The sequence below is a fragment of the Thermobia domestica genome, chromosome 1, assembly GCF_964235325.1.
Source record: "Thermobia domestica chromosome 1, izTheDome1.hap1.1, whole genome shotgun sequence".
NCBI lineage: Eukaryota > Metazoa > Arthropoda > Insecta > Zygentoma > Lepismatidae > Thermobia > Thermobia domestica.
The window spans coordinates 166,310,869-166,337,658 of record NC_137454.1 but is presented as its reverse complement, the minus strand read 5'-3'; the positions used below and the strand labels follow the sequence as shown (position 1 = coordinate 166,337,658).

General features: G+C 33.3%; 2 protein-coding genes across 4 annotated transcripts in view; one reads left to right on the top strand and one right to left on the bottom strand.

The window, feature by feature from the left end:
* The window catches only part of LOC145690770 (uncharacterized), a 132,067-nt gene that overhangs the window by 89,234 nt on the left and 16,043 nt on the right, over nucleotides 1–26,790 (top strand). For all 3 annotated transcript variants that reach the window (XM_081766013.1, XM_081766031.1, XM_081766022.1), the window contains one exon: nucleotides 7,392–7,613. In XM_081766013.1, coding sequence (XP_081622139.1) covers nucleotides 7,392–7,613 — 222 coding nt within the window. The remainder of the gene's footprint in view (nucleotides 1–7,391; nucleotides 7,614–26,790) is intronic.
* LOC145690764 (uncharacterized) lies at nucleotides 17,273–24,260 on the bottom strand. Its single transcript, XM_081766001.1, has 3 exons — nucleotides 24,167–24,260; nucleotides 21,554–21,668; nucleotides 17,273–19,974 (listed from the first exon to the last, which is right to left on the bottom strand). The coding sequence occupies exon 3, from the start codon at nucleotides 19,701–19,703 to the stop codon at nucleotides 17,331–17,333; it is 2,373 nt and encodes a 790-aa protein (XP_081622127.1). The 5' UTR covers nucleotides 19,704–19,974; nucleotides 21,554–21,668; nucleotides 24,167–24,260; the 3' UTR covers nucleotides 17,273–17,330.

Genomic DNA, 26,790 nt, shown 5'->3' with positions numbered 1-26,790 from the left:
ATAGGGGTTGTATTAGCTATTATAACGTACTATAAATAAGGTTTATTTGCTATTATAACGGGGATTATTCAGTGATTTCCTCTGTTTAGGGGAACAAGATAAACCCTGCATGATTAAAAATTTAATTCTTAGTAATATTTACAGGAGTAAATATCACATTTTTCCTCAACACTTTCTAGAATTAAGAGGAATATCATGATGTTATTCAGAATATTCTGACATTTATACTGTATGAAATATAGTATCAAGCATTGGTTTATTTCTCTCTTTTGTAGCAGTTTTAAGCCTTGTATTTATCGCAATGGAAGCCTTTGCTAGAACACGTCCAAATAATGACATTAACAGACTAAGTCTGGTCTTAAAAAGTACATATGCTAATACAACAACAATAATAATAAAGGCAAAATAAATAAAAGTAATAAGACCAGACATTACTTTGCTCTAATGACATATCATTAGTATGCTAATTATTTTTTAAAAAAATCCATTATTATATTGTTATTGATGATTGACTTTAGTAGTTTAAGTATGAGAAAATGATCATATTGACTCGGAGCAATTCAGCGACTATTTTTGACTTAGAGAATGGAAGAAAGAGAGCAAGAAATCTAGGGTTACATGTTCTAGAAACGAGGGAACTTCCAGCGGAAAGTTTTTTGACACGAAAGTCATGTAACTGTTACACTACATTTTATTACATGCTTGTAATGTTAAACTCCTGCCCAGTAGAAGAACATTTTCTAAAACGTCAGCTGAAGATCGATGAGAAATTGTCAGGTCAGTGGGGAATGTTCATGATAAGTATTTCTGGCACACAGCTTCAATAAATCATAGTCCGAAGATTCTTTTTTTCAAAATATACATACATGCTCATTTACTGTACGTACATTTACAAGGGAGACATGATGACACGAACAATATGTTGCATGCCATAATCTCCCATAAAATGGAAATTGTAAGAGTGAAGACTTGCTGAAAACTTCCTTTCAAAAGTTTTTTTTTTTTTTAATTATACATTTAATAACATGAACTGTCATATAAAACTGTTATTATCATACTTATACGTAAAGAACAACACTTCACAAATAAGATTATTCGTGCTACTTATTATTATTATTATTATTATTATTATTATTATTATTATTATTATTATTATTATTATTATTATTATTATTATTATTATTATTATCACTGTCTATTACAGATTTTTTTTAATGATTACTTACCGAATTTCAAAAATATGTATCAAAAAAACCTTAGTCTAGTTGTATTGTCCATGAATCAACCAATAAACGGCAAAGCAAGACAAAAATTACAAGAAAAATACCATTTTTTAAAACATATTAAATGTCGCTTGTTTTTCTATAACATACGTACCTTATTATAGACGTAAAAACTTACAACTAATGTATGTAATTTTTTGTATACATTTCCATTAGACAACGAAAGAAATATAATATGATGATCACCAATTGTTTTTAAATTTTAGGAAAGCCTGTATTTGATTTTAAAGAAATAGGATGTATCTAGGGTTTCCAGATTTTCAGATTTTGAAAATTTATATTAAAAAGCGGATCATCCTATGAAAATGTATAATACAGATATTCATGATATGCACTTGCTTTTTTGCTTAAATATCAAAGCTAGTAAAATAATAGTTGACTAACAGAGAATAGACTATTCTTATTAGCTCAGTACTGATGACTAATAAAAGTGTAATCTTTTAAATATCATACGAATAAATGCTAATGTTGCTAAAAGAATATTTTGTATTCATGTTCACACTTAAATCTATTGCCGATTGTTTTGCTGAAATACATATTTTTCTTCATTTATCTAGCAGAGTTAGCTGGTGGAAATATGTTAGTATATGATGCGAGTAAGGAGTCGTTTCCTTCTGATTTATAGGGAAAGAATGAAGATTAATTAGATATAGGCGTATAACAAAGGTTAGCTCTACATAAAACTTGATTATTAATGGATACAATACCCGGATTTTCACCTGCACATGTTGAATAAAATATTTCTAATATAAGAATATTTATCAACTTAAAGCAAAGAAATCATAGACCATTAAAATATAGGAAACTAAATATCTGTATTAATAATAATAATAATAATAATAATAATAATAATAATAATAATAATAATAATAATAGGGCTACAGTAGCTATAGTATGGCACTCACTCCTGGTACAGACAGCAACAAAATTTCTTTCCGTTTGGTAAAATGTGTTTTGAGAATAATGATGGTATGGTTGGAATGTACAGAAAATTATATTCTTTTTAGTTTCCTGAAAACTGTACTCAAATTGTCCATCAATTCTGGAGTTATTTACGAAACTAATTTAAACAAACGAAAAGAATTTTTGTCGCTGACTGTATATGGGGTCCGTGGTTCGATCTCAGCTCCTGCCATGTGCGCTTTGTTGTGGGCAAGCACAGCGTTCATGGGTTTTCTCGGGTTCTCCCGTTTCCTCCTATTTTCTTCATTCCACCATTATTATCCTTGTCATTATCACCGTTTCTCTTGGTCTCGGTGAGTAATCGTGGTTCATTAAACATAATAATAATAAACAGGTTCTAACACAATTATTTCATGTCGACACGTACCATAAATTCCTTTATATGTGTCACTGGAACACATGTACAGTATTATCTACTATGTACTCCTTGCTTTAATGCAAACACACTATATTTTGAGTAAAGATAATTAAGAGAGTACTGGAAAGAAAAAACTAATAATACACTCTTACTCTTTCCTTTGCATTGTGTTAGTTTAATTATATAGTTAAATATTGAGTAACAATACTGCAATTGGTAAGTTTCTTGCGGGAAAAGAAAGAAAGAAAATATTCATTTTAAAGTATTCTCACACACAGAAATTAGAATAATATTTTTCTTTTTTTAAAAAAATCAGTTAATTCATAATACCAGTGACTCGTAGTAAGAGCTTGAACTAGTGTTCTGGAATCCTACCTCATTTTTACTGTTACTGTTTCTGTAAGTATGCTTACCATTTAGTTAGACTTTCATTGTATCCAATATAATTTCTTGCAATGTATTGAAAAGTATACCCATTTTCAACGAACTTGAAAACTTCGTTACTGAATTCTCTGTCTGTCTGTCTGTTATTTGTTATTATTTTTTTTTTCAATTTTGAGCCCTCCATTCGATAGAGCATTAAAAACTATCTAAAAGAAGTGACGGAAATTTTCGGGTCAATCGTACCGCTCCCGAGATATTGGCCAAAGAAGTTCCGATTTCCGGAGATTATAACTAATTCAATAGATCCCCTAATACACAGGTTCCAAATATGTAAATGTATTATCTATTGAATTTAATCAAATAAATCTAATATGCAATTTCATATAAATTTCGAAAAAAAAATTCTTTTTAAATTCGTTCTAACAACTAGTTTGCTTTTGGAATGAACTATAATATTCTAAAACCAAATCTGAACAATTGTAAGGAATGTACTGTATGTAGGTCCACAGGTAAAACAATTTATTTCGGTGCAAAATTTGCTATGACAATTCAGCAATAATCTATCCATCTGTGCAATTTTACAATGTATTGAGCTTAATATTTGGGTATAGGAGGATATTATGGAGCTCAATAGTTGAGCTAGATTTGTTGTACGTAGCTAACAATCAGTGGCGTATTTAAGGGGGCTTCCGGGCTTAAGTCCCTCCGAAATTTTGTTTTAAAGTCAATGAAATATCTTTCGGAATTTTCACATTTCCAGGAATAAAGTTAGCAAAGCCCCCCGAAACAAAATCGTAAATATGCCACTGATAACAATACTCGATTGTTGTTGTTTTGTCTTCATTTACAACTAACATATCTGTCTATCATTTGTTTAACCAGTTTTAGTGACGGATCATTCATTTACGAACTGTTTCAATGGCACGTTCATTGGAACTAGTAGCGATAACTAATTCGTTCAATTTGAAGTGCTAGTTCAAAGTACTGTAATTGTTGCGACTCAGGGCCGGCGCTAGTAGTTTTGCCGCCCTGGGCGGTACTTTCATATGCCGCCCCTTTAATCCGCAAACTTTATTTGGACAGAAGACGTTCAAGTGTCACGAGAAAGTAATATACCACATTTAAAAACATGTAAGAAATGGAAAAGTAAACAAAAAAATGAACTTCCTTCGAATGCTTACATAATATTTAAACGACTCCATACATGACACAATATTCAGTATGCTCGATTTCTGTGATGTACAGCAGCGCATACAGAAAATAAAATAAAAGAGGTATGCTTTAGTCACGACTAAGAATTTTAAGTTTATTTTATATCAAAAGGCGTTTCCAATAGAGTATGGAACATGAAGATAATATACTGAATCAGATATTACGGCAAAACTAAGTGATTAGCCCAAACCCTATAATGTACTAGAACACAATAGACAGACATAAATTTAACATACCTTAATTGAAAGAAACTTGTCTTGCTTTATGAGCAAATTCTATTATCACATTCGCATAGTCTAATGTTCCAGCCAATTCGTGTGCTGTTGATATCGCTAGACTACTCAAGTGTGCTTCAGACATGAAAGAACGTATATAGTTTTTAATAAGCTTAAGTTTCGAAAAACTTCTTTCTCAACTTGCCACTGTTACCGGCAAGGTTAACAAAATCCTAAGTGCAACACTGACATTGGGAGCACAGTCATGTTTCTTAATTAATTTTAAAGTCTCTTTTGGTGAACATTTAGGCTTAATTATAGCGGATAACACTTCTTTCAGTTCATCTTTCAAATCACTGGGGTTAAGATCTTTAGATTATTCGTGTGTTAAAATGCTGGCAAGTTTAGTACACTTTTCAGACAAAAGTTCAGGTGGCATATCTTTAAGATTACTTATATCGTATAGAAAATCGAAATACTCGCTGTGATGTTTAAGTTGCTCAGAACTTTGTAATAAAAATCGATCTTGTATCTTGTTTGTGTATCTTCAATAGCTCTGCCTTGTACTGAAATTGTCTCTTCTTCTTTCGACTTCGAGCATGCACTGTATTGCCTATCAGTGGACCATCCATATCTAATGCTGATACCACCTTCATCGCATCAACTAAGTAAGATTGAAACTTTGCGTAATTTCTTCTCTTCTCAAAGTACTCAAATACATTTTCAAGAAACCCGACTGCATCAACACATGGGAATCAATGCTGGACACTTTTGCTTACTAGGTTTATGTGGAGTAAAAAGTCATACCAGATAACGAGTGAGCAAAGTAGCCACGCAGCTGGTTTGCTATACACAGAGCATCGTGGGTGACCATTCTATCTGTTCTATTGTCCTTACTTATTTGAACTAAGGCATCATAAACCTCCCCTAGTTGATATCTAACCAGTAAGTTGAGTCAGAGCATCAATTCGGCTCTCTCACCTTATGGTGCTTAACAGTTTTAAAGTGAGACTGCTAATATGTTCGTTTAGTATGTCCCAACGTTGAACTGATGCAGAAAAGAAGTCAAACTTTTTTAGCTGTAAAAAAAATGAAACGGCATACTGAGATGCTGTAATTGCATCGTTGAGACAAGATTTAGTGAATGACTACCACGAGGAGCATAGAAGACTTTGAAATTTATTTCTTAAATTCTCTTCTGTATACCTGAATGTTTGCTTTTCATATTCGAGTCATTGTCGTACCCTTGGCCCCTCATGTCTTCGATAGAAAGTTCATTTCCTTTAGCTGTTTAATTATTACTTCTGAGTCCTAGACTAGTGATGTCTGTTACCGGTACGAAACCAAAAATCATTCGCAAATTTTTACAAGGCGTTCTCCATTGCTATATGTAATTTGTACAAAACGGAAGTTGGTTATTTGCTTATTAAATTGGTTAACTCGCTGCTAGAACCTAAATGTCTCTAAAAGCTGTGGGTTAGAACGGCCTGCCTCAAGTGGAAGTGAACCTTTTGCATACTTGGAGTGGAGCGTTAGAAAATTGCTGAATAGAAAAAAATATAAAATAAACCTTGATAGTCTTATCCATCCTAACTGAAAATCTTATCTACGCCATTGCAAGAAAAATCTTGAACGAGATACCTGTGGCTAGTAGTTTGATAATTGAAAATGAAAGAGAATGTTCCGAATTTTCTGAGTATTATCTCGAATGTGAGTGAAGTAAGTTCAATTACATTCTCAGGTGAATGCAATTTTATTTCTCCATGTGGGCCTATTACGAAGCATTATATTTTGATAGTATTCTTTTCTTTTTCAAATTTTGCCGCCTATTAGACTTGCCGCCCTGGGCAATGGCACGGCTCGACCCCCCCTCGCGCCGGCCCTGTTGCGACTTCAACTTTAAGGAAATACAATAATTTGCCTATAGTGTCTATCTTTTCTCCGAAACACCACATTTGTTTGTATAAAAATGAAATGAAATGCAATTTGTAGTTTTACGTTCAAAGTTTTTTGAATTGTGGGCTTAAGGAAACGAGTGGTTATTGAAATTACATGATTATGGAATATGTAAATTAGTGGAATGAAAATATGGGATGAAAAGAAGAATCACGAGAAAACACGGACGTGATATTGTCCAATACAAACTCCTATGGCCCGGGATCGAACTGAGAACCTTCGCACCAGATGTGAACACCTTACCAATGAGCCAGCATACTCACGATTTATTCTTATAGGAATTGATAATTTGAATAGATATATTTTGACTCATAGAACAAATGAAGAAAACAAACAAAATAATAATAATAATAATAATAATAATAATAATAATAATAATAATAATAATAATAATAATATCTGTGTGTGAATTTTTGAACTTGTTCGGTTAATGGTATCACAATTTCAATTATGTTATATTTATTCAATATAATATCCTATTCTATTGTTGCATTTCAGCTAACACAATTAATTGGAAATTATAAAATGTCTCGCCCGATACCATTCATTTTGTCTCTTCTTAGGCATCATTGTTTTACTATCTTTTTCCTGATATATCTGGTGCAATATGCATTTATTAATCAACATGATTTTCTTATGAGAACACAATATTGAATTGATTTTAACTTTAAAGTCCTTTTCAGTAGCGATGCTATATGAGACGGGACCTACTGATTAACGTGGAATCCGAACCACATGAACTCCCGCCGGGTATCGAACCCAGGTCTCCCACGCCAAAGGCAAGTACGCTATCCGCTTAGCCACGAAAAAGCTCAACACAGTATTGAGTTTATTAATATTCTCAAAGTTGAAGTCTAGAGTGAACATGGAACATGGAACATCAGTTAACATGGAACTACTAAACAATATTATGCAGATTATTCTATCGTAATATTTTAGCCATTATAACATCTTCAAACAAAGATTTATAATTAATATAAGATTATATAATAATTTATATATATACTTTTTCCTTATCAGCCAGTCCAGAATTACAAACAATGGACGACATTGAGAATAAGGGCACCACAGAAGTGGACTCAACAGAAGCTATGCCTGGACCTTTGGCCATATTCTCGTTAATCGTTCCAGCACGAATGGAGAGGCTTTCATATCGAGATCAGAAAATCGCACTACGTTCAGCCATTGCCAACAGTTCACATTTCAAGGAAGGCTACCTGTTAGATACGTGCGAAAAAGGAGGTAAGAAAAATCAGATACTACGTAAATGTGTTTTTGGATGCTTTTATATTCAGCAATTTACAGTATCTCTTTCACGACCAAAGGACATATTTGCCCTAATTCTTTAAGCTATCCTCTAAAATTGTCCTGATCATTTAAAAAGTTTCAATGTTTGTGTATTAGGCGTTGAAGATATATCAACTACCTAAATGAATTTGAATATATAAAGGTAACCAAGAAAGTTCTGTCGCTTTTTCACTTACCATCTTCGAACATCGACATGTAACCTAAGACGTACCTGCAAATTCAAAAATAGTCCCCATCAGCATCGACGATCTTCTGCCAACCTTCTGAAAGGCCATGAATTCCATCGCGGTAGAATTTGGTGGGCCGTGAAGCGAAGAAGGTATCAAGTACATTTTGCACCTGTACTAGGGATTTGAACTGGCGTCCTCTACGGCGACTGTCCAAGAAATGGAACAGGTGAAATCAGACGGTGCAATGTCCGGGAAGTATGGTATATACAATATTGTTTCCCATCCAAGGCGTATAATGGTGTCATCCTAGCCATGTGGTCCTGTAACAGGAGGACCCCTTTGCGATTCAGAAATGCTGGCTTTAGAATTTTTAATTTTTCTTGAACATGGCTCAACTGCTGACAGTACACAGTTGCATTGATACTCTGACCAGCTGGTAGCAGTTTCCGATGGACGATGCCGCGAGCAATCCACCAAACACACAGGAGGATCTTCTTCTGGTGCAGTGCTGGTTTCGGCTGTTTTGGAACCGGTTTATGCTAAACAATGATGATGACACCGTGGAGCTTCGACCCCAGTCTGAACTTCTACTGTATGCATACCTTATGACGCTCTGTGGAGGTTCCATGTTCACTCTGTCCTTACGCAAGTTAACGGTGTAATTGAATCGCCACAACCAGGTAGTATGTTGGATATATCCACACCAACAACTGACCTTTGCCTTATCTCCATTCGCATTCAACTCACGATGTGAGGGCCAATTGAACAGAGACCTCCACAAAAAGCGACAGAACTTTCTTGGTTACCTTTATAAGTTGCTGTATAATAGTTTTGCAATACCTTCTGGTTTTGTACAATTTTTGACAGCTACTTATGGATTTATGAAGTATATAGAAAAACACCTCTATTGGCATACACATATATTATATCTGAATACCGACACTATGCAGAGAAATAAAAAAAAAAAAAACTTTAAGAACCTATCTTAGATATTATACGTATTATGGAACTGCTTATGCTTGCTTGCTTTTAAAAATCCATTAACTATAGGAACATATTTGGCCGGGTCCATAACTAGGTAACCGTGAAGTGATCAATTTGCGATGACAGTCTTTGGAATCTTCATGTCAGCTTTAGACTAAACAGTTGAAAAATTGTTTTCTCTCCTTGCCTACAATTCTTAGGGTCGTCGTGAATGGTGTTAAAATATGAAAACAATAAATCAATGTATGTCTTTCCATATATCTATCTATCTATCTATCTATCTATCTATATATATATATATATATATATATATATATATATATATATATATATATATATATATATATATATATATATATATATATTCACTCACATTAGATATCTAACCAATCAACACAATGCATGTCAGTTAGATTTTAAAAAAAGACCAAATAATCAATCATACTTGTATGATATTTTGTTGCATGTAAAGGAAACATTGACATGGTGCTCGGTTGTAGGTTAGGAATTGATTTGGTGAAACGTGACTCATTTAAGAGAAAAACATTTGAATAATTAATTTAGGTTTTAGATAGCCTATTTTAAGTTAGAGTTACCAGAATCCTCTACTTTTACACGGATATGTCCTCTTTTTCGGGCCTTAAAATGGTTTGGGTGAGTTTTTACTAAAAGGGGTAAATGTCCTATTTTTTAGGTACAGGACTGTTTCCACTTCAAGATTTGTAACATTCTGTGATCGGTATTGTAAAAGTTTAGTTGTATAAATCATATTTTCTCTCCAGAGGCACCATTTGGGAGTGAGGTAATTGTCTGAGTTTGAGATAAAATATTTTTAATCATCGTATGGTCATGGGCACCCGCAATGGGAGATAATTGCCTCCCGTAGATTTTCGAAAGGAGTTTGGTTCTTCGAAATATATGTCAAAGCATATTAGATTTGCTCACTCATTAATGATAGTATTTAATATATTTACTGTAGTTAATATAGTTATGCAATGCACGTCAATATTAATGGTTTTACATGAAGTAAATACAATAATGCCCAAAACTTAAGGAAATGTCAATTTCGAAAAGTAACCCTTAAGTCATGTTGCTCCTGTGAATGCCAGACATCATGCATTATCCTAATCCTCAAACAGAGGAAGCACGCCTGACTAAAATGGCGTTGGTACCAGTCCATTCGACGAAAAACGTCTGTAACAATCAATGAGTTATGGCTCTCGAGTGTGCAATACATATCGATCAGAGTTAACGTGTTTTAGGAACACACGTTGGTCCAGAGAACACATGTGAATGATGTAATATGCAGTCGGATCATCGGTAGGTGAGAAATGGGGCAAAGTTAGGGTGTGTTTAGGAACTTGAATATTTCTCACAATATTGTGCCTCAACTGTGGAATGGTTTCCTGGCTAACGAAATCATTGAGGGTGGAGGTCGTCGGCGTGACTGCTTAAGGAACGTTATCTCGTCTTAAATGCCCGATCAAGAGACTAGCGTGCACAGAGATCCTGCAGCTCCTCTGAGACCCACCTATCATATCAAACTGTATACCAGCGGTTACACGAATGCATATTGTAAGCACGCCATCCCGCCATGCATACAACAGCAGCGCTAGGCATTCCTACAATGTTGTATAGCCCATAGTGAGTGAACCCAAGAAAAGGGTGCTAGTGTACTGTTCAGTGACAAGTCACGATTCAATTTGGAGAGTGATTCCCGAAGTCTATTTGGTTAGAGGACACCGGGAACATGTTACCACCACCAACATGTTGTTGAAAGGGCGTTGTATGGAGGCCTTGGAGTCATGCATCATGTTAGTAGCCCGAACACAACTTCATATGTTCCAGCAGTTGACAGAAACGGCTGAAATCTACAGGTACGTCATCCTTGAACAGTCTATCCGACTATTCAGTGGTACATACAGTCTTCATGGATGATAATGCACGTTCACATAGGGCAGCACCGTGAAGATAAGTCTCAACTGGTAAGGGTTGTCACTGGACCTTAATCCAAAAATGAAATGAAATGAAATCTTTAAGCTTTACGTCCCACGATTATGCCTTGTGGGCTAAAGGAGACGGTTAATATGAATGAAATGGTGAAATGAAGAAATTGGGAGGAAACGGGAGATCCCCGGGGAAACTCCCCACGGTGTTTGTCCACTACAAAGTTCATTTGGCGCGAGCTGTGATCAAAATAGGGACCCCATGCACCAGAGGTGAACGCTCTACCATTGAGGCACAGCGGCTTCCGGACTTTAATCCAATCAAGCATGTATGGAATGATGACGAATTGCAACCTAAACAACTTCATCACGGTCAATAGCTGAACTGCGCAGAGTGTCCATGAAAGAATGGGTTGGTTTAATACAGGAGCTGCTATATTGTCTAATCCATTGTATAGGTGCACCCTGCGTATCTGTTTGCGGTACGCACACCCCGTATTGAACATATCTGCGAACAAAAACCCAGACTTGCGATGGACACATAACGTTAAGTATATTCAGTAAGATATTTAAATGTTTATATGTCATTACACGCGTTTGTTTTGTCCACAGGTATCTTTTCTAGTCTTCTGAGTGAGCAGAAACATTTCTGAATCAATTGATCATGATTGTTACTGTTATCTACACATTCCCTTAAATTTTGGACATGATTGCACTATGTGCTTAAAACTGTGCGTATTCACGATTTTGCTTGTGTGTCTGCCTTTATCCCGCTTGGAAAAAATCCTCTTAGCGTTTCTCCGTATAGTGTTATTCTAATAATAATTATAAAAAAGAAACTCTGTTTATATTGGTGAAGAACCTTCCTCTTTCCCTCTACTAAAATACATATTGTAATACATACTTATATTTGTCATATTGTAATTCTGTTTTAAGTGCTGTAAATTTAATAATAATAATTTAGGGAAGCAAGGATGATTAATGTTGATTTTTTTTATTTTTATGGGAAAAATATAAACTACTTTCATGTCAATGTTTATATTGTTTGATAATAATTCACGTATAGATAGTTTTCTACTCCAGCGACTCGTTAGTCTGTGTAAAATTGATATTGTGCTAAAAGAATATATTTTCTTTTTCTTTTTTTCCTATTACGGTAGAGAAAAGGAAATATACTCTTATGATCAGCAGTAAGAAAGATATGATGCTGATTAACTACCCTCTACCAGTGGTGCCCACCCCCCCTTATGTCTATGATGCACCCCCCCCCCAATTGTCTATCCGTAGGTGTTCTTCCATGAAAAAATCTTCTTTTCGATTAATTTTACCCCCCCTCATCAAACATATTTATATAATTTTAACCCCCCCCCAATATTTCAATGACGCAGTTTGCGTCATAGCTCCCCCTTGTGGGCACCCCTGCTCTAATTAGTCTATGCATAAATAGAAACACAAGTACAGCAAATTAAACATATTATTTTTCTGCAAATATTAGTTGCAAATGCCAAGACAACTAATAATAGCATGAAAAGGGTGTGTTCTCTGTAGGGTGTGGTGCTTTAAATTGTTTACAATTTGGTAGTACCCTGTCCTCATAATTTCCCTTGAGGTTCATAAATAAGATGGATATCATTTCTCATAGACTAAAATATTTACGATATACCTCGTAATGTGAATACAAGCACGAATTTCGTGTATATTTATTTCTTTTCATGACCTACTTTAATTTATAGCAAATGACGTAATTTGTCGCAAGAATTAGGTTAAAACTCATTTACTGCAAATGGGCGACGAGGAATAATAAGGTAAGACGGAGGAAAATTGCATGAAAAAGAAAGCAGATTTTTGGATCAGAAGATCCAATATATATCAATCAATAATTTTCTTCTAAGCCTTATATCTGGAGAACTACATATAGTGTAGCCAAACCCAAACTATCACTTAACTCAGTATGATGTGCTTATTAAAAAAAAAAAACTCTATTTAGGAGTTGTTCAAGAAATGTTGTGACCCCTGATCCAAAAAGTCCAATATTCATTTAATCAAATTTTTTCTTGTTCCATCTTAGTTTTCAACACAAAGGGAAATCTTTGTTTTACATTCTCTAGAGTTTATTAAAGAGCTCTGAAGGGAGAAGATGATAAAATGATAAGTGATACTTTTGTCAATGGATAATCTTTGTTTGGGTTAGCATGAGACAAGAGTTGCAACTATCTCGTCTCAAAAATGTGTCGTTAAAGTGATGTCTTGTCTCAAAAAATGTATTTCTAATGGAAGAGCTCTGTCACATCTCGAATATCGTCACGAAAATTATCTCGTGTATTCTCGTGCGCAAATCTCATACTCCACGTGTAATTGAATAAACACATTGCCAACTCATGCCAGAAACTTGCATTTTGTCATTTTATTTTCTTCCCGAATCCTTTGACTATTATTAACACCAATGATGGATTCACAATTATTCTCTGTTGTAGAAACTACAAAGTATTCTTTCCCACAGTAATGTTTTCTATTATAGTCTTATTATACAGTATGCAAATGTTAGAAAACAAAATGCTTATTTATTACTTTTTTCTAGTATAACTCAACAGTTTGATTTTAATATCGAAAATTGTGACTTTGGAGCATTCATAAAATGCCAAATTTCTGATTTTTTAAAGAAAATAGTTCACCTTATCTTCCCACGAATGCACTAGTTATCATTTATCATATTTTTTATTATTATTATTTTTTCCTAAATCGAAGAAAATGACTAATGAATTGAGATGGATCCGCGCATTCATGTTTGTATTCCGATTATATTTCCTAGCATAAGATTTCTATTACAATGAATATGGCATGACACAATTCTGAACGGCGCCAATGTCTTGCTAATCAATTTATAAGTTTTTTTTCTTTCAAATTACTTCCTAAAGCTAAATTGCTTTCTTGTGAAATACCCAGAGCCGGATTTACCACTAAGTCCAGGACTAATTGTGCTATGTTCTTTAGGGAGAGGGAGGACGAATATTTAAGAAGTAAAATAAAAAAAATACAAAAGTTTAATAATAATAATAATAATAATAATAATAATAATAATAATAATAATAATAATAATAATAATAATAATAATGATAATAATAATAATAATAATAATAATAATAATAATAATAATAATAATAATAATAATAATAATAATAATAATAATGAACATGATTAAAGTCATAGTAAACGCCCCCCAAGTAATAATTCAATTAACTAGTCATTTTGTTAATAAACACCCTTCTGCTCATCACACCTCACAACATTCTACCATACCATCGCTATCGGATCAGTGCGTTTTGCTCGTTTTAGTGTAAATAAAAAGAGACAATATTGAAAAGGAAGAAATGGTTTTATTTATTGTAATCAAAATAATAATTTTGTTACAGTAGAAAGATAAATTTCAACAACCAAAACAATTATTCGTTTTAGTGACATTTTTAGTGTTGAATATTCACACTAGTACGGACGAAAATTCAAAACGAATTTCTTTTATTATTGCACTAGTGCATGTTGTAAAAATAAATCTAATCGTTCTCTTTAGCTTTACTTAAGAGCAAATAAGCAAATAAATTTCTAATAATTCAAATGTTTCTTTACAGCAGATTCAATATGACAATTCATTAAAACTTATAAAAAATCATTGAAACAAAAATATGCATAAAATAAATTTTATTGTTTATTATGTTAAAATTTTGTATATCGGAGGAAGTGAGGATAAGGCAAACACCTTTCGGCCTAGGAGCGGCCAAAAATTAAATCCAGCTCTCAGGTATACCCCATTCCCATGAAAACCACCAAGCTCCATACATGAAGTTTACCAAGTTGCTCCTACGAAATTCCTACTAGTAGCACACAGTAAGACTTATAAAATTGTATTGTTAGTCCGTCCGTCTGTCCGTCTGTTACTCCGCGATAACTCTTGAACGGCTGCGATTTTTTAAAAATTCTGGTTATTTTAATGGATAGCTAGAGCGATTATCTTTGGTTGAGTTCGTTAATGGAGTCTATTTGTTAACATGTTAATGGATAACGTTGGCTATTTATATTCCATACATGTAAGTTTCTCGTGATCCGGTTTACTGTCTTCACCAGGGTTTATCTTTCCTGAATTCGAGACATTGGCACCAAAGGCAAACCTTCCTAAAGGAGAAGAATTGTTATGTTCCCTTAAATATTTTTTTTCTAAAGCCACATCAATATGTTTTTTTTTCTCTCTCTAATCGAAACGAAGATTTCTTCTGAAAATAAGGCTAAACATTCTCACCCTTCGCCAAGCCCATATTTATATATTATGCGCCCCTGTGCTCTAAAAAATTTGCCGCTCCTACCCCGCACGTCTCAAACAAGGAAACAAGCCGTGATTTTGCAAACATACCAGGTCTTGTTGAACAGCAGTTTAGGTGTTACAAGTTACAAAAGTTACAACGTAATTTTCAATGGCTCAATTCTCTCAATGATGATTATGATGTCGTGTTCCGCCCGAAGATTGCTGTTTGACTCGAAGGTGTCTGAGCAAGGTGAACCCATTGTAGTTTGCCATTGCTTTCTATGGGACGATGACGACGTACTAAGAATGGGACCTACAGCTTAACTTGAGATCCGAACCACTTGTGTCCCTACCGTAAATCGAACACGGGACCGCTTGATTACAAGGCAACGAGCTTAACCACTTACCCATTGAGGACCCATTCTCTCAATACTGGCATGTAATTTATTCATGCAGGTTTTAATTTACTGTCCGGAGAAAATGCATTCTATTAATTCTTAATCAACCGATATATCTCTGAGAGAAATGATCCAAATGACCTGTTCCAGGTATCCTAAGTCATACTTGAGCTGAGATATATATATATGGGGTGCAAAGTCCCCATAAGAATAACATGGAGTATTTTTAAAATAATCGAAAACGATCAATTACAGTTAAATTCATAGTTTTTGGAGTCGCTGAGAAGAAAGGTGACAGTTTAATCTAATTCAACTTCAAACTCATACTCCCCTCCCCAAATAGGGGGGCTTATCTCCCTCGTTTCTATATTACGTTTGGTATTTTTTATTTGTATTAAGAAAATCTTAAGAAATTTAATACATTTTCGTGAGCGCCTGACCCCACCCTTCCTTCCCCTTCGGACGCCTATGGGGGTGAGATTTCAAAAGTAATCAAGAACGACAGATATTAATGTTGAATTCATAGTTTTCGAGGTAACTGAGTTTAACGATATCAGTTTTCATGATGTTCAAGTTCGTCCTCACCTTTGGGGTGGGAGTGGGAGAGGATGATTTTTAAAAAATAACCAAATAAGCTAGCTAATTATTACCGGTAACTACTGTAATTAGAGCGAATTAAACACATTAACATATTTTCTGGCGCTTACGTGGAACTCTGCAGGTTGCTAGTTTTAATATTATTTTATTGTGAATCGTTTTTAAAAATCCAAAATTTTGCCGCCCCCTAAATTCTGCCGCCCTGTGCTCGAGCACAGAATAGCACTTACCTAAATACGGGCCCTTCGCGCAGAGATTCAATTCCCACTAGGAGTTCGTTTAGTTCAAGCGGATAGAGTTAACGTTATTGCTTCATGATCGGGAGGTCTGGGATTCGAATCTGGTGGCCAGGCGTCATAACAAAGAGTTTCCCAGGGACTTCCTTAGTTCCATCAGGCGAATATCTGGATAATATATTTAAATAGAGGCCCTATCCAATAGCCTTTCAGTCCCTTTCCCACTGTTGATATTGTTGATGATATTTAATGATTCCAGCATCGGCATCGTATACTATATCTGGAAGTTTAACTAAATAAGTAAAATGTAGATACCAGAAATTGACATTTTTTGTAACCTCACTCTTTCACACTCGTCCTCATCCTCAAATAATATTGGTGGCCTCACTCTCACACGCCCTCAAGCAATAGCGATGCCCTCACCCTCATTCGACCTCATCATCATGTACTAATAATGATGTTGAGGGTCAGTGAGGGAGGCCCTCATGACTACAAAATAAATGAGAGTGCCCATCTCTAATAAGTACACGTCACATGTAATATAGGTGCTTAAAAAATGAACGATAAACTCCTAACAGTAACAAACCCAAGACGAAACTTTCTTGTCCTTAAAACGGTAAATTTATCCCATTTCATGGAAACGCTTAAGGCTTTCTAAATGAGGTTTCTAAGACCGGTTTCTAAATCGCTTTCTCGTACGCGGAAACGCAAGATCATCATGAAAATCGTTAGCCCTATTTCCAAGATAAAACTTACAACCAAATAACCAACCTTGAATACAATTAGATGACATCCATTTTTGTGTGGTTTATCCTAAAGCAAGTCTTACAAGTATAGTTGTTGAGTCTTATAGCACTCTTTCTGCAACAAGGACGGTAGTAAGCACACGTAGCTTTGTCATACATTTAAATAAAGGTTACGGTAAGCTATGGTAACACCATGTCTGAAAATGTCGGATTCAAATGTAAAACTGCCAATAACAGAACAAATATATTTAAATCAAACAATTGCAATAACATAAATAACAAACTAAATAGTCCAATGACATGTATCTTGAGGAGGAAACAACAATTGAATCAAAAAAGAAGCTATCATAAGAAAAATCATAGGAATTATATCAATTAGAGAGTTGTTGTTCAACTCTTGCGTTGAGTCTTCTGGAACTAATCCAATATCTGAACTACTACGCACATCCACATAATGTTTCCTGTTAAAACTTGCAGTTTTGCTAGAATTTGACCGAAAAGACCGTCTTCTCAAATATAATGTCTCCAATGATGAGCTTATTTTGCTTAATAACTGAGATTTGGATGAAGTTCGAACTTTAGTATTTAGGGAACGTACAATGCCATCTACTGCTTTCAGTAAATTTTCATTTGATACTCCTAAAACTGATGATGTGCTAGATGATGTATGGTTAAGTGTATCTTCTGTCTTCAGTTTGTGTTCCATAACAATTTCTTTGATTCTATCAAGTGCTCTCAGACAAAGAGTTGTATCAATTACATTTACCTCTACTGGACTTTTACTGATTGAACTTTCAACAGGTGACAGTTTTTCGACAGTCTGCATATTTTGGTTCATATTACCCTCTGAATTTGTTTGTTTATTGTGTCCTGTAGTACAAAAGATGTTTATGTCAACGCGTTCGTTATTTGTACTTTTCTTTACATCGTTTTTTCGCTGTACCTTATCATTGCTGATAGATGGAATTAGATTCCCAACGTGATTTCCAGAACAACCTAGTAAACAACGCTGGCTAATACTAGCTTCTCTCTCTCTCTTGAATTCAGGGTCAAAAGTATAAAGCTTGTCTAATTCGTTTTCGGTTTGATGAAGGTTCGGCCAATTAGTAAATGCAAACATCTTTGCCCGTCGGTTTTTACCACAGGTCGTTGAGGAAAATTTACATAATTCCTTACTTTTAGCTGAAAATATCCCTTTAGTGTGTCTAATAATTTGCTTCACAGAGTCTGTGATTAGATCTTGTACTCGGTCATGACTGCACAACTGTTTTCTAATTTCGCTTAGCAAATATTCGTCTTCATCCACTACAGTCTCTGTACTTGAATCTGAACCTTCAATAGTCTTTGGAAGAATGTATACTGTTTCAATTGAGATATTACTACCTAAAGAACTTTCTAACGTTTCGTCTTTCATCTGTTCATCGTCGTCTTTCATAAAACTTTTGTCTTCTAACTTATTTTCCGAGGACTTTTTGTCATTATGCATCAGCGAATGTTCTTTGACAGCATGTACAGTACCTGCACAAGTATTTGGTTTTTCTTCATATGCCATATGCTGGTTATTTGTCTGTGAAACTTTAATGTTTATTGGCGGTGTCTGTAACTCTGATCCAATTGTGGATGCTGGTGCAGAAACACAACGATGTTTATCTAGCGTATGCTTGCAAACTTTTCCAAACTTTTCCATGTACTTCTTATAAACGTTCAATCGCATTTTCTGTTCTAATTGCTTATGATGCATTGGAGGTTGTGATTCATTTATACATCTTTTCTGCTTTTGCAGCCCTTCGTGTGAATAGATCTGAGATATTATTTCGTTCATAGCTTTCTTCTGCAGAAAAAAAGAGTGATATCGCTGTTGTGGTTGTCCATTATTGACCGAAGATCGTACTTCATCCGTAGTTTTCTTTTGCACAGAAAAATGATTCTCTTGCTGTAACTGACTATACTGTATTTGAGATGTTGTTTCATTTGCCAACATCTTTCTTCTTACAAGCTGCTGCATATCTCCATGTTTGGCTTGACATTGTAGTTCGTAGACGATTGTCTTATGTAAAGGGGATTGATTCCCTCGTAACAGTTTCTTATCATAACTGACTGGTGATTGTGATTCGTGTACAGATTTCTTTTGCCAGCTTAAAGATTGGCTTCTCTGTTGCTGACGAATCGGAGATTGTGATTTGTCATTTGTGATATGTTTAGACACATCCGAGCTATGTTTTTGCAGATCTTGGTGGATTTGAGAATGCGTTTGATGTTTGCATTTCGCATGAGCAAATGTTTTCTGGCTTAGTTGTGGTCTTTGGGTACCTGATTCACTTAATTGGTTTTGTTGGTAGCAAAATACCTCCAAACTGCTTCTGTTGTTTCTTTGATTTGGGATACTTGTATTAATAACATGGCTTTTAACACAACTATGTTTCATCTTTTCTTGAAGATTAGAAACTTGAGCTATAAAATTCGATGCAAGATTCTTGTGTTTGCTACAAAATTGTGTGGTGTCTGGCTTCATTTTGTCAAAATCGCCACAACCGTTTATTACAACCTTAAGTGGCACTTTCTGTTGGTCTTTTTTTATATCGCTTTTGGCACTTGGGTTCCTAGAACACTTAATATTTATTAATAGTTCTCCTTTCTCAGGAAATATTTCATTCATATTGTAATTTAACTTCTTGATTAACTAGCACTCCTCTTAAGAAGACAATTAATAATCCTAAATTCAGATAATTTTCTATCTCACTGGTTATATGAAGATACAGTCCAAATGATGAACGTTTCTAGTCAAATCAAATATATAAGCTAATTTTTAAAAACATACGTACAGTGAAAATGATCGATTTAAAAAGAGAATTCAGCATATCGAAAAGTTCATTAACATTTTTTATCTTTGTCCATCATTTTGTTTGATTTTCCTGTTGCGGAAAAATCTAGAAATAAAATAAAGAATTATATTATTATTATTATTATAGATTTCATATCTTAATACAAGGGTCTCTGTAATTCGGGGATCTTCTGAGTTGTATGGCGGCTGTTAAGTCACTGATTTTTTTTTTTTTATATATATATATATCTTTTTGGAATCAGAATTAAAGTTATGTATATATGCATACCCACTAAATTTTTTGTACGTCATTAAAAGAAAATTGGTCAATTCAAGTACGATTTTAATTGATATAATAAAAACTATTCTACTGAAAAACACTACTTAACTCCCCTCTTTTCGTTTCTTACAAGCCAATTGATTGAGAAACATGTGATTTTTGCTGGTAACCATGCAATGTCACTCATATTGAATATTTTCTTTTTTTTAAAAAAAAAATATATATATATATTCATACAATATTTTATCACTGATATGATGTATTTATCTTTGTTTTAAAATAATAATTGTCATTCTCAAAATAATTAATTAAAACGCAATCACAATTACACATATACGAGAAATACGTACACATTCTTCTTTAAATTGTACTTTCATCTAATCTAATACTTAAAATTGAATGTCACTATGTTCGTGACTCTTAATCTCTTGAACCACCCGACCAATCTTAATACATGTGACTAATCTCGATCAAATTTTCTATATAGATGAGATTCTGGCCTGGGATGTTTTTTATCATTTCACTTTGACGGTGCAACTTCGGAGAGGAGGAGGGGAATATATATATTCAGTAATAGTAAAAAGTGACTGACTAACGGAACATGTAACTATTTTTTTCTTATATTAACCCAGCGAAGTGGATAATTGACAATAGCTCTTAATAATTTCAATCACACTTCTTCGTTATGGTATCCTCTATCATGATTTACGGTGATATGTGTATTATTTGTGTTTGACGACAGTACAGGTAGATCAAAATATGTTTATCCGATCAAGTTATTTCTGATCAAAATCATACTGCTGTTAGAAGCCGGATAATCACTAGGAAACCTTCCTTATTACTAACAATAAGTTGTATAATTTTATTTTCAGTATCATTCACATTATTTCTATTTTGACTTAGTTGTAGTTTCTCCTTGATTGAAGAATTATATTTAGGTAACCTCTGAAGTTTTGATGTTTTGTTAACAAATATCTGATATATCATAGAGTTAAAATAATAATAATAATAATAATAATAATAATAATAATAATAATAATAATAATAATAATAATAATAATAATAATAATAATAATAATAGAAAGTAACAACTTTGATATTTTTTCATAACGAATGTCATCAGTAAAAACTAAAATGAACGGATTAATCCCTAATCTTTCAAAAAAAGAAAAGAAAAAGAAAAAAGAAAGAAAGAAAAGAAAAGAAAAGTTATATGATCATGCCAAGTTTTTGAGACATACTTTCGAGGCGGGGGTACATACTTTCGAATTTTGAATTTCACGTCCATCACATGAATTTATTATTTTTATTTTCATACTACATATTACCATGTTAAATTAGTTTATATCCTACAGTAGTATAATATTAACTAAAGGTTGTTATGTTGTTAATACGTTACACTTACCATAAGGAGGAACAAAGAAGAAAATTACAAGACCACATAATTTTACAAATGCATAATTTATATCTTCTGTAAACTAAAGTTCTGCATACTCTTGATAATTTAGAAGTGGCCTTTCCTGTAAAATAAATTTTACATATAGTTCCAGCATAAAGTAGAAGTGGAGTAACCAGTTCCTTGCCCATACGATTTAAGGGAGCATATAGAAAACTGAAAGGCAAAAACTGGAGTGAAGAGATGGATTGAGCACAGCAGTGTCATTTCAGGTTTTGCTTGGAGGGTGCAAGACCTGATATAAATAAAATTTCATATTTTTCATTGGTATATCATTATTCTATTAACTAAAATTTATATAAATCTCCAACTCAGGGAGGAAATTGTTCCCCTAGAACTCCAAATAACGCCCGTGATTGAGACACAAGGGGCTTAGGATTAGGGACACTACATATACATAGAACTGAGTAATTATATCTTCATTATATTTGGAACGTCAATTAACTCCTTTAACTCCTCTTTTTTTGAAAGGACAGAGATATGAAATGCATACTAAAACGATCTTTGACTATCAGATTTAAGGATGTGCACAACATTTATTGCTATTGTTGGTTGGAATTACTTTAAATAAATGCCCTTTCATTTATATGAAAAAAATTACAGCATAATATTGAAAAAAGCTGCTTATTATCGATATAATCAGTGAAATTGCTACAAAGTTGCACCAAACAAAATTGTTTTCGTGTACATAGAAAATGTACGAAAAACATGAACAGGAAAAAATGAGTTGAGTTGATTTTGAGTTTAACGTCCCGTTCAGCAGCGAGGCTATATGAGACGTAGACCTACTGACTAACGTGGAATCCGAACCACATGAGCTCCCGCCGGGAATCGAACCCGGGCCTCCCACGCCAAAGGCGCGTACGCTAACCGCTTAGCCACGGAAGAGCTCGAACAGGGAAAAATGTTTGAAAACTAGTTATAAGGAGTTTTCTTTCTGGTGGCACAGTGTAATTGGAAAAAGATGTTCCCAACCGTTAAATATCAGGAAAATAATGTTATTTTCTAGATGCGAGCTTCAAACAAGTTTCCCACGCAACTGACAACCGATCATCACTTGCAAAATGTAACTGAAAGACTTATATGTAAGACCCGTCTTAGGCTCGGGCTCCATCCAGTTGTATTAATAAGGATTACTTCCTGTTTCGCAGAGTGCGTTATCAGTGTGCAACATTGCCAAGTTCACCCATTCCTGTTCTGCAGATCTCCTAGTGGCTAAATACTGACGAGTAGTTCAACTCGATTACCTTCTGTTTCGCAGAATGGCATGAGAAGTTTTGGTAGCATCTCAATATTAGAAATATTTGCGAAAGAAAGAAAAAAAACACCAACTTTAATCTAAGAAAGAAGTATAACTCGCAATAGAGTCTTGGCGCGCAAATCCAATCGTAATACATTGCAACGAGAACAACACATACACACGAAAATGAAAATAATAATAATAATTTGCGTTGAACAATAGTGTCATGAACCTTAATAAATGTAGTATACAGGTGCGACTCTTAATATCGCTTTGTCTTTATTGGATTATAATTTCAACATTCAAGTTGTATTCAGTTCGTCAACATAGGTGTCTACCAAGTAGTCTAGTAAACCTGTGCCTTTGGGATGTCGAGTGCATCGTCTCGTATATATTGAAATACATCAGGTATATCTTCAAGAGGAACAAGAGGAAGTACAGTTGCTCTCGTAACCCGTTTCCTCACGTCACTATCGACCTTGTAGAGTGAAGCCAACCCAATATCTTATACCTTTCTCAATACAAGTGGAGTAAAATGAAACAAACATAGGCGTACTGTCGCTTGCTGGAATGTTTCTTTTGTAGCGTTTATTGACACTTTTTCTAAAGTCGATCATAAAGTCTTGCACACAAAATTGGAAGCAAAATCTTCAGATTTTTATTTATTTATTTATTTATTTATTTATTTATTTATTTGCTGAAGCATGCGTGTGTACAACAACTGATTTTTGCTTTGCAATAAGCAGAACAGAAGTGGAAATAATCGCTCCAGATACTTTCCGCGCAACGTGTGCTAGTATACTAGCCATCTTGACTTTCTTAATAATTTATGAAATAATTTGTTCTTTAGTTGCAATTCATATATGTGATTACAATATTACGTTGGAATCAACTTCCAAAGGATGGGATCAATTTTCTCGACATGTAATACAATTATCGGCATTTTTCAACATGTAATACAAATATCGATGCCTTCCTATGCAGTACAGATTTTCAATAAACCGATGTGATAAATAAAATCTTTCTTTCTGCGAAACAGGACTACATGCATTGGATTATTTTTCTGTTCCTCAAAACATGGCAACGGCGAGCGTGAAAAACCAGTTTGAAGCCCTTTCTACAAACCAGGAGCACACGATTAATAAAGTACAACGAGTCCTACTCGGACGTAGGATTGAAAGTATTAATATTCGTTCAATTAAGTTCTCCTCTAATGAGTCAAGAAGCTAGGTTCTGCACAAAGATGAATCACTGCTATAATAAGATTAAATTCAACACTATTGAATACATCTTACTACAATATTAACTAATAAAGTTCTTACACTAAAATTGTTCTTCTAGAATGAGGAAAGCACAACTGAGTATTTTTCAATGTAAAGATTTTGTCTGTCACCTTGGCATTTTCAACAATTAAATGAAACAAATTACCAAATAATCAGTTCTTTTTTAATAAGATATTCTAATAAATAAATAAAATAAAGAATTGAAATTTGTTTCAAGTGTAATTGAAAGTAATGATTAAAATGACATCTGAAATCTAACATAAATAGTCATCTTAAATTAAATGTGAAAATTAGAGTCTATATAGAAAAATAACAAAATCTAAAATGAATAAAAGAAAACAAATCAAAGTACAGTACAGTAATAAAAATAAGGAAATATATCGAAATTGGATTATTAGAAGCTCTCTTTACTTCTAATTATTTTCATCTCAATATACTTCACTATTTTTATTATTAGTGAACTATGATATGAGGTATTATGATATATTCTCTATGTGAATGTGAAAATTAGAGTCTATATAGAAAAATAACAAAATCTAAAATGAATAAAAGAAAACATAAATCAAAGTACAGTACAGTAATAAAAATAAGGAAATATATCGAAATTGGATTATTAGAAGCTCTCTTTACTTCTAATTATTTTCATCTCAATATACTTCACTATTTTTATTATTATGATATATTCTCTAATTTATATTTTCTAAAAGCATCTATTACATTTTCCTTCTTATCAAGCTAGTTTAACGACTCATTAAATGACTCAGCAAATAATGAGTTTATTTAAAAAATTGACCTACAAAAACTTCCGTAGAACATGTATTTCCCTTGCTTTTTGGGATAATTTTGAAATTCATTATATACAGTAATTATGTCAAAAACAGTTAATCAAAATAAAATAAACTAATAAATAAAGTAACATTTTTTAAAAATTATTTTAAATTTTAAAGGAATTTCTGTAAATTAATTTTCAAATAAACTATAATACAGATTATCCGTTATAGTTTCATTAACGTGATGGGAAGATGAGATGGGATCTATATATATGCAGACATAGATATAGGTGACAGATAGATAGATTTAGATAGATTCATAGTTATTGTTAAATATATGTTTGTTAAAATCCTGATACTAAATCAACTTGATATAATATATAGCAGCATTTTAGAAACTTTTTTAGAATTTAAGAAGCAAATACTTAATTCAACATGATAAAATAATTATCGATACCTTAATCTTATAATGTCTTTAGTTACATATATGTAATTATAGAATACATTTTTTTCGACAACTTGGCTCATTTACTAGTGATGCCTACTGTAGCAAGTTTCGTGACAATATTCGGAACTTTCTTTGGATAACTTAGATCTTCATCAAAATTTTTCTTTATCAGCTTTCAGCAGCACGTAACACTTTTATTTTGGTATGTTAAATGGTCTGGGTATTAAAGATGAAAGACTAGTTAGTACTCAGATACTATTAATATTAATATGATACTAACAATAATATAATATAAATTAATAATAATATTAAGGCTACCGTCGTTGAACCTATGCATTACGTTATATCAAATTAAATTATATTCATTGATACAAATGTGTGATATTGAACAAGGGTTAGCTGTAAATATTCAACAAAGACATTACAACAACAAAACTTTATGCAAATGTAGTGGTACGACTTTATATACTATGCTACACCATTTATTTAATGAATCTATGTACAAGATAAAAAGTATAGCATTATATTTTAGAGGTCTTTTAAAATTAAAATTTAATGATACCTCTTTTAAATTGTTAAGAACATGTTACCTATTTTCACTTAAGTATGTGATCCTGTTGTAGACGTAATAATTTCATATGAGATAAGATGAAGATACGTATGTTGCTCTGAATAAGAAAATACAGGCACAGAAAGTACATTTAATCATTTACGTGTATGTTTAGTGTTAGATTCGATACTACGTGTATTCTTATTGCCTATTTTTCAATCAAATGAAAGATGGTTCTACTTTTGTATTAGATTCAGTGTCCTAGAACATTATCCTTATTTTAATACTGAATAAAATATAAAATAATAGATAAGTTCAATTTTTTACTTTATACTTTAGAAATACTTTAGTTCTTGACAGAACTTTACGTGATTATGTAATTAATATATTTTAGTTTAACGTTCCACCATTATGCTCTAAGGCAAAGGGAGACAGTGATAATGATAGTGAAAAAATGATGGGATGAAAAAATGGGAGAAAATAGAAGAATAATCCTCAGAAAACCCATGGACGTCACCACAAAAGCCTCTTGGCATATATATAAAGTGTTTAAATTTACTTCTTGAAACTTCATATCAAGTGAATATTTATGTAATGAAGACATAACTACTCAGTACTCGTAAATGTGGTATACCTGATTCTAATTCTAAGCCTGTACTCTTGTTTCTCCCTGATTTCCAATCTTTCGTATACCCATTCGAACCATTGGAGAAGGGAATTTGTCACCCTACTCCTGTTCTACTGAGTTAATTCCCAACCAACTACCTTAAGAATACAGTAATACCTTAAAGTTACGCGATACGTAGGTCTGATGGAAATCGCTTACGTCGAATTCGTGTAAGTTGGGTACAGCTTGACATATAAGTACACATAAATTTTGTTTAATGAGAATCAA

Excerpts from the sequence above, each read along its gene's own strand:
- LOC145690764 (XM_081766001.1), bottom strand. The coding sequence starts at position 19,703 with ATGAATGAAATATTTCCTGAGAAAGGAGAACTATTAATAAATATTAAG.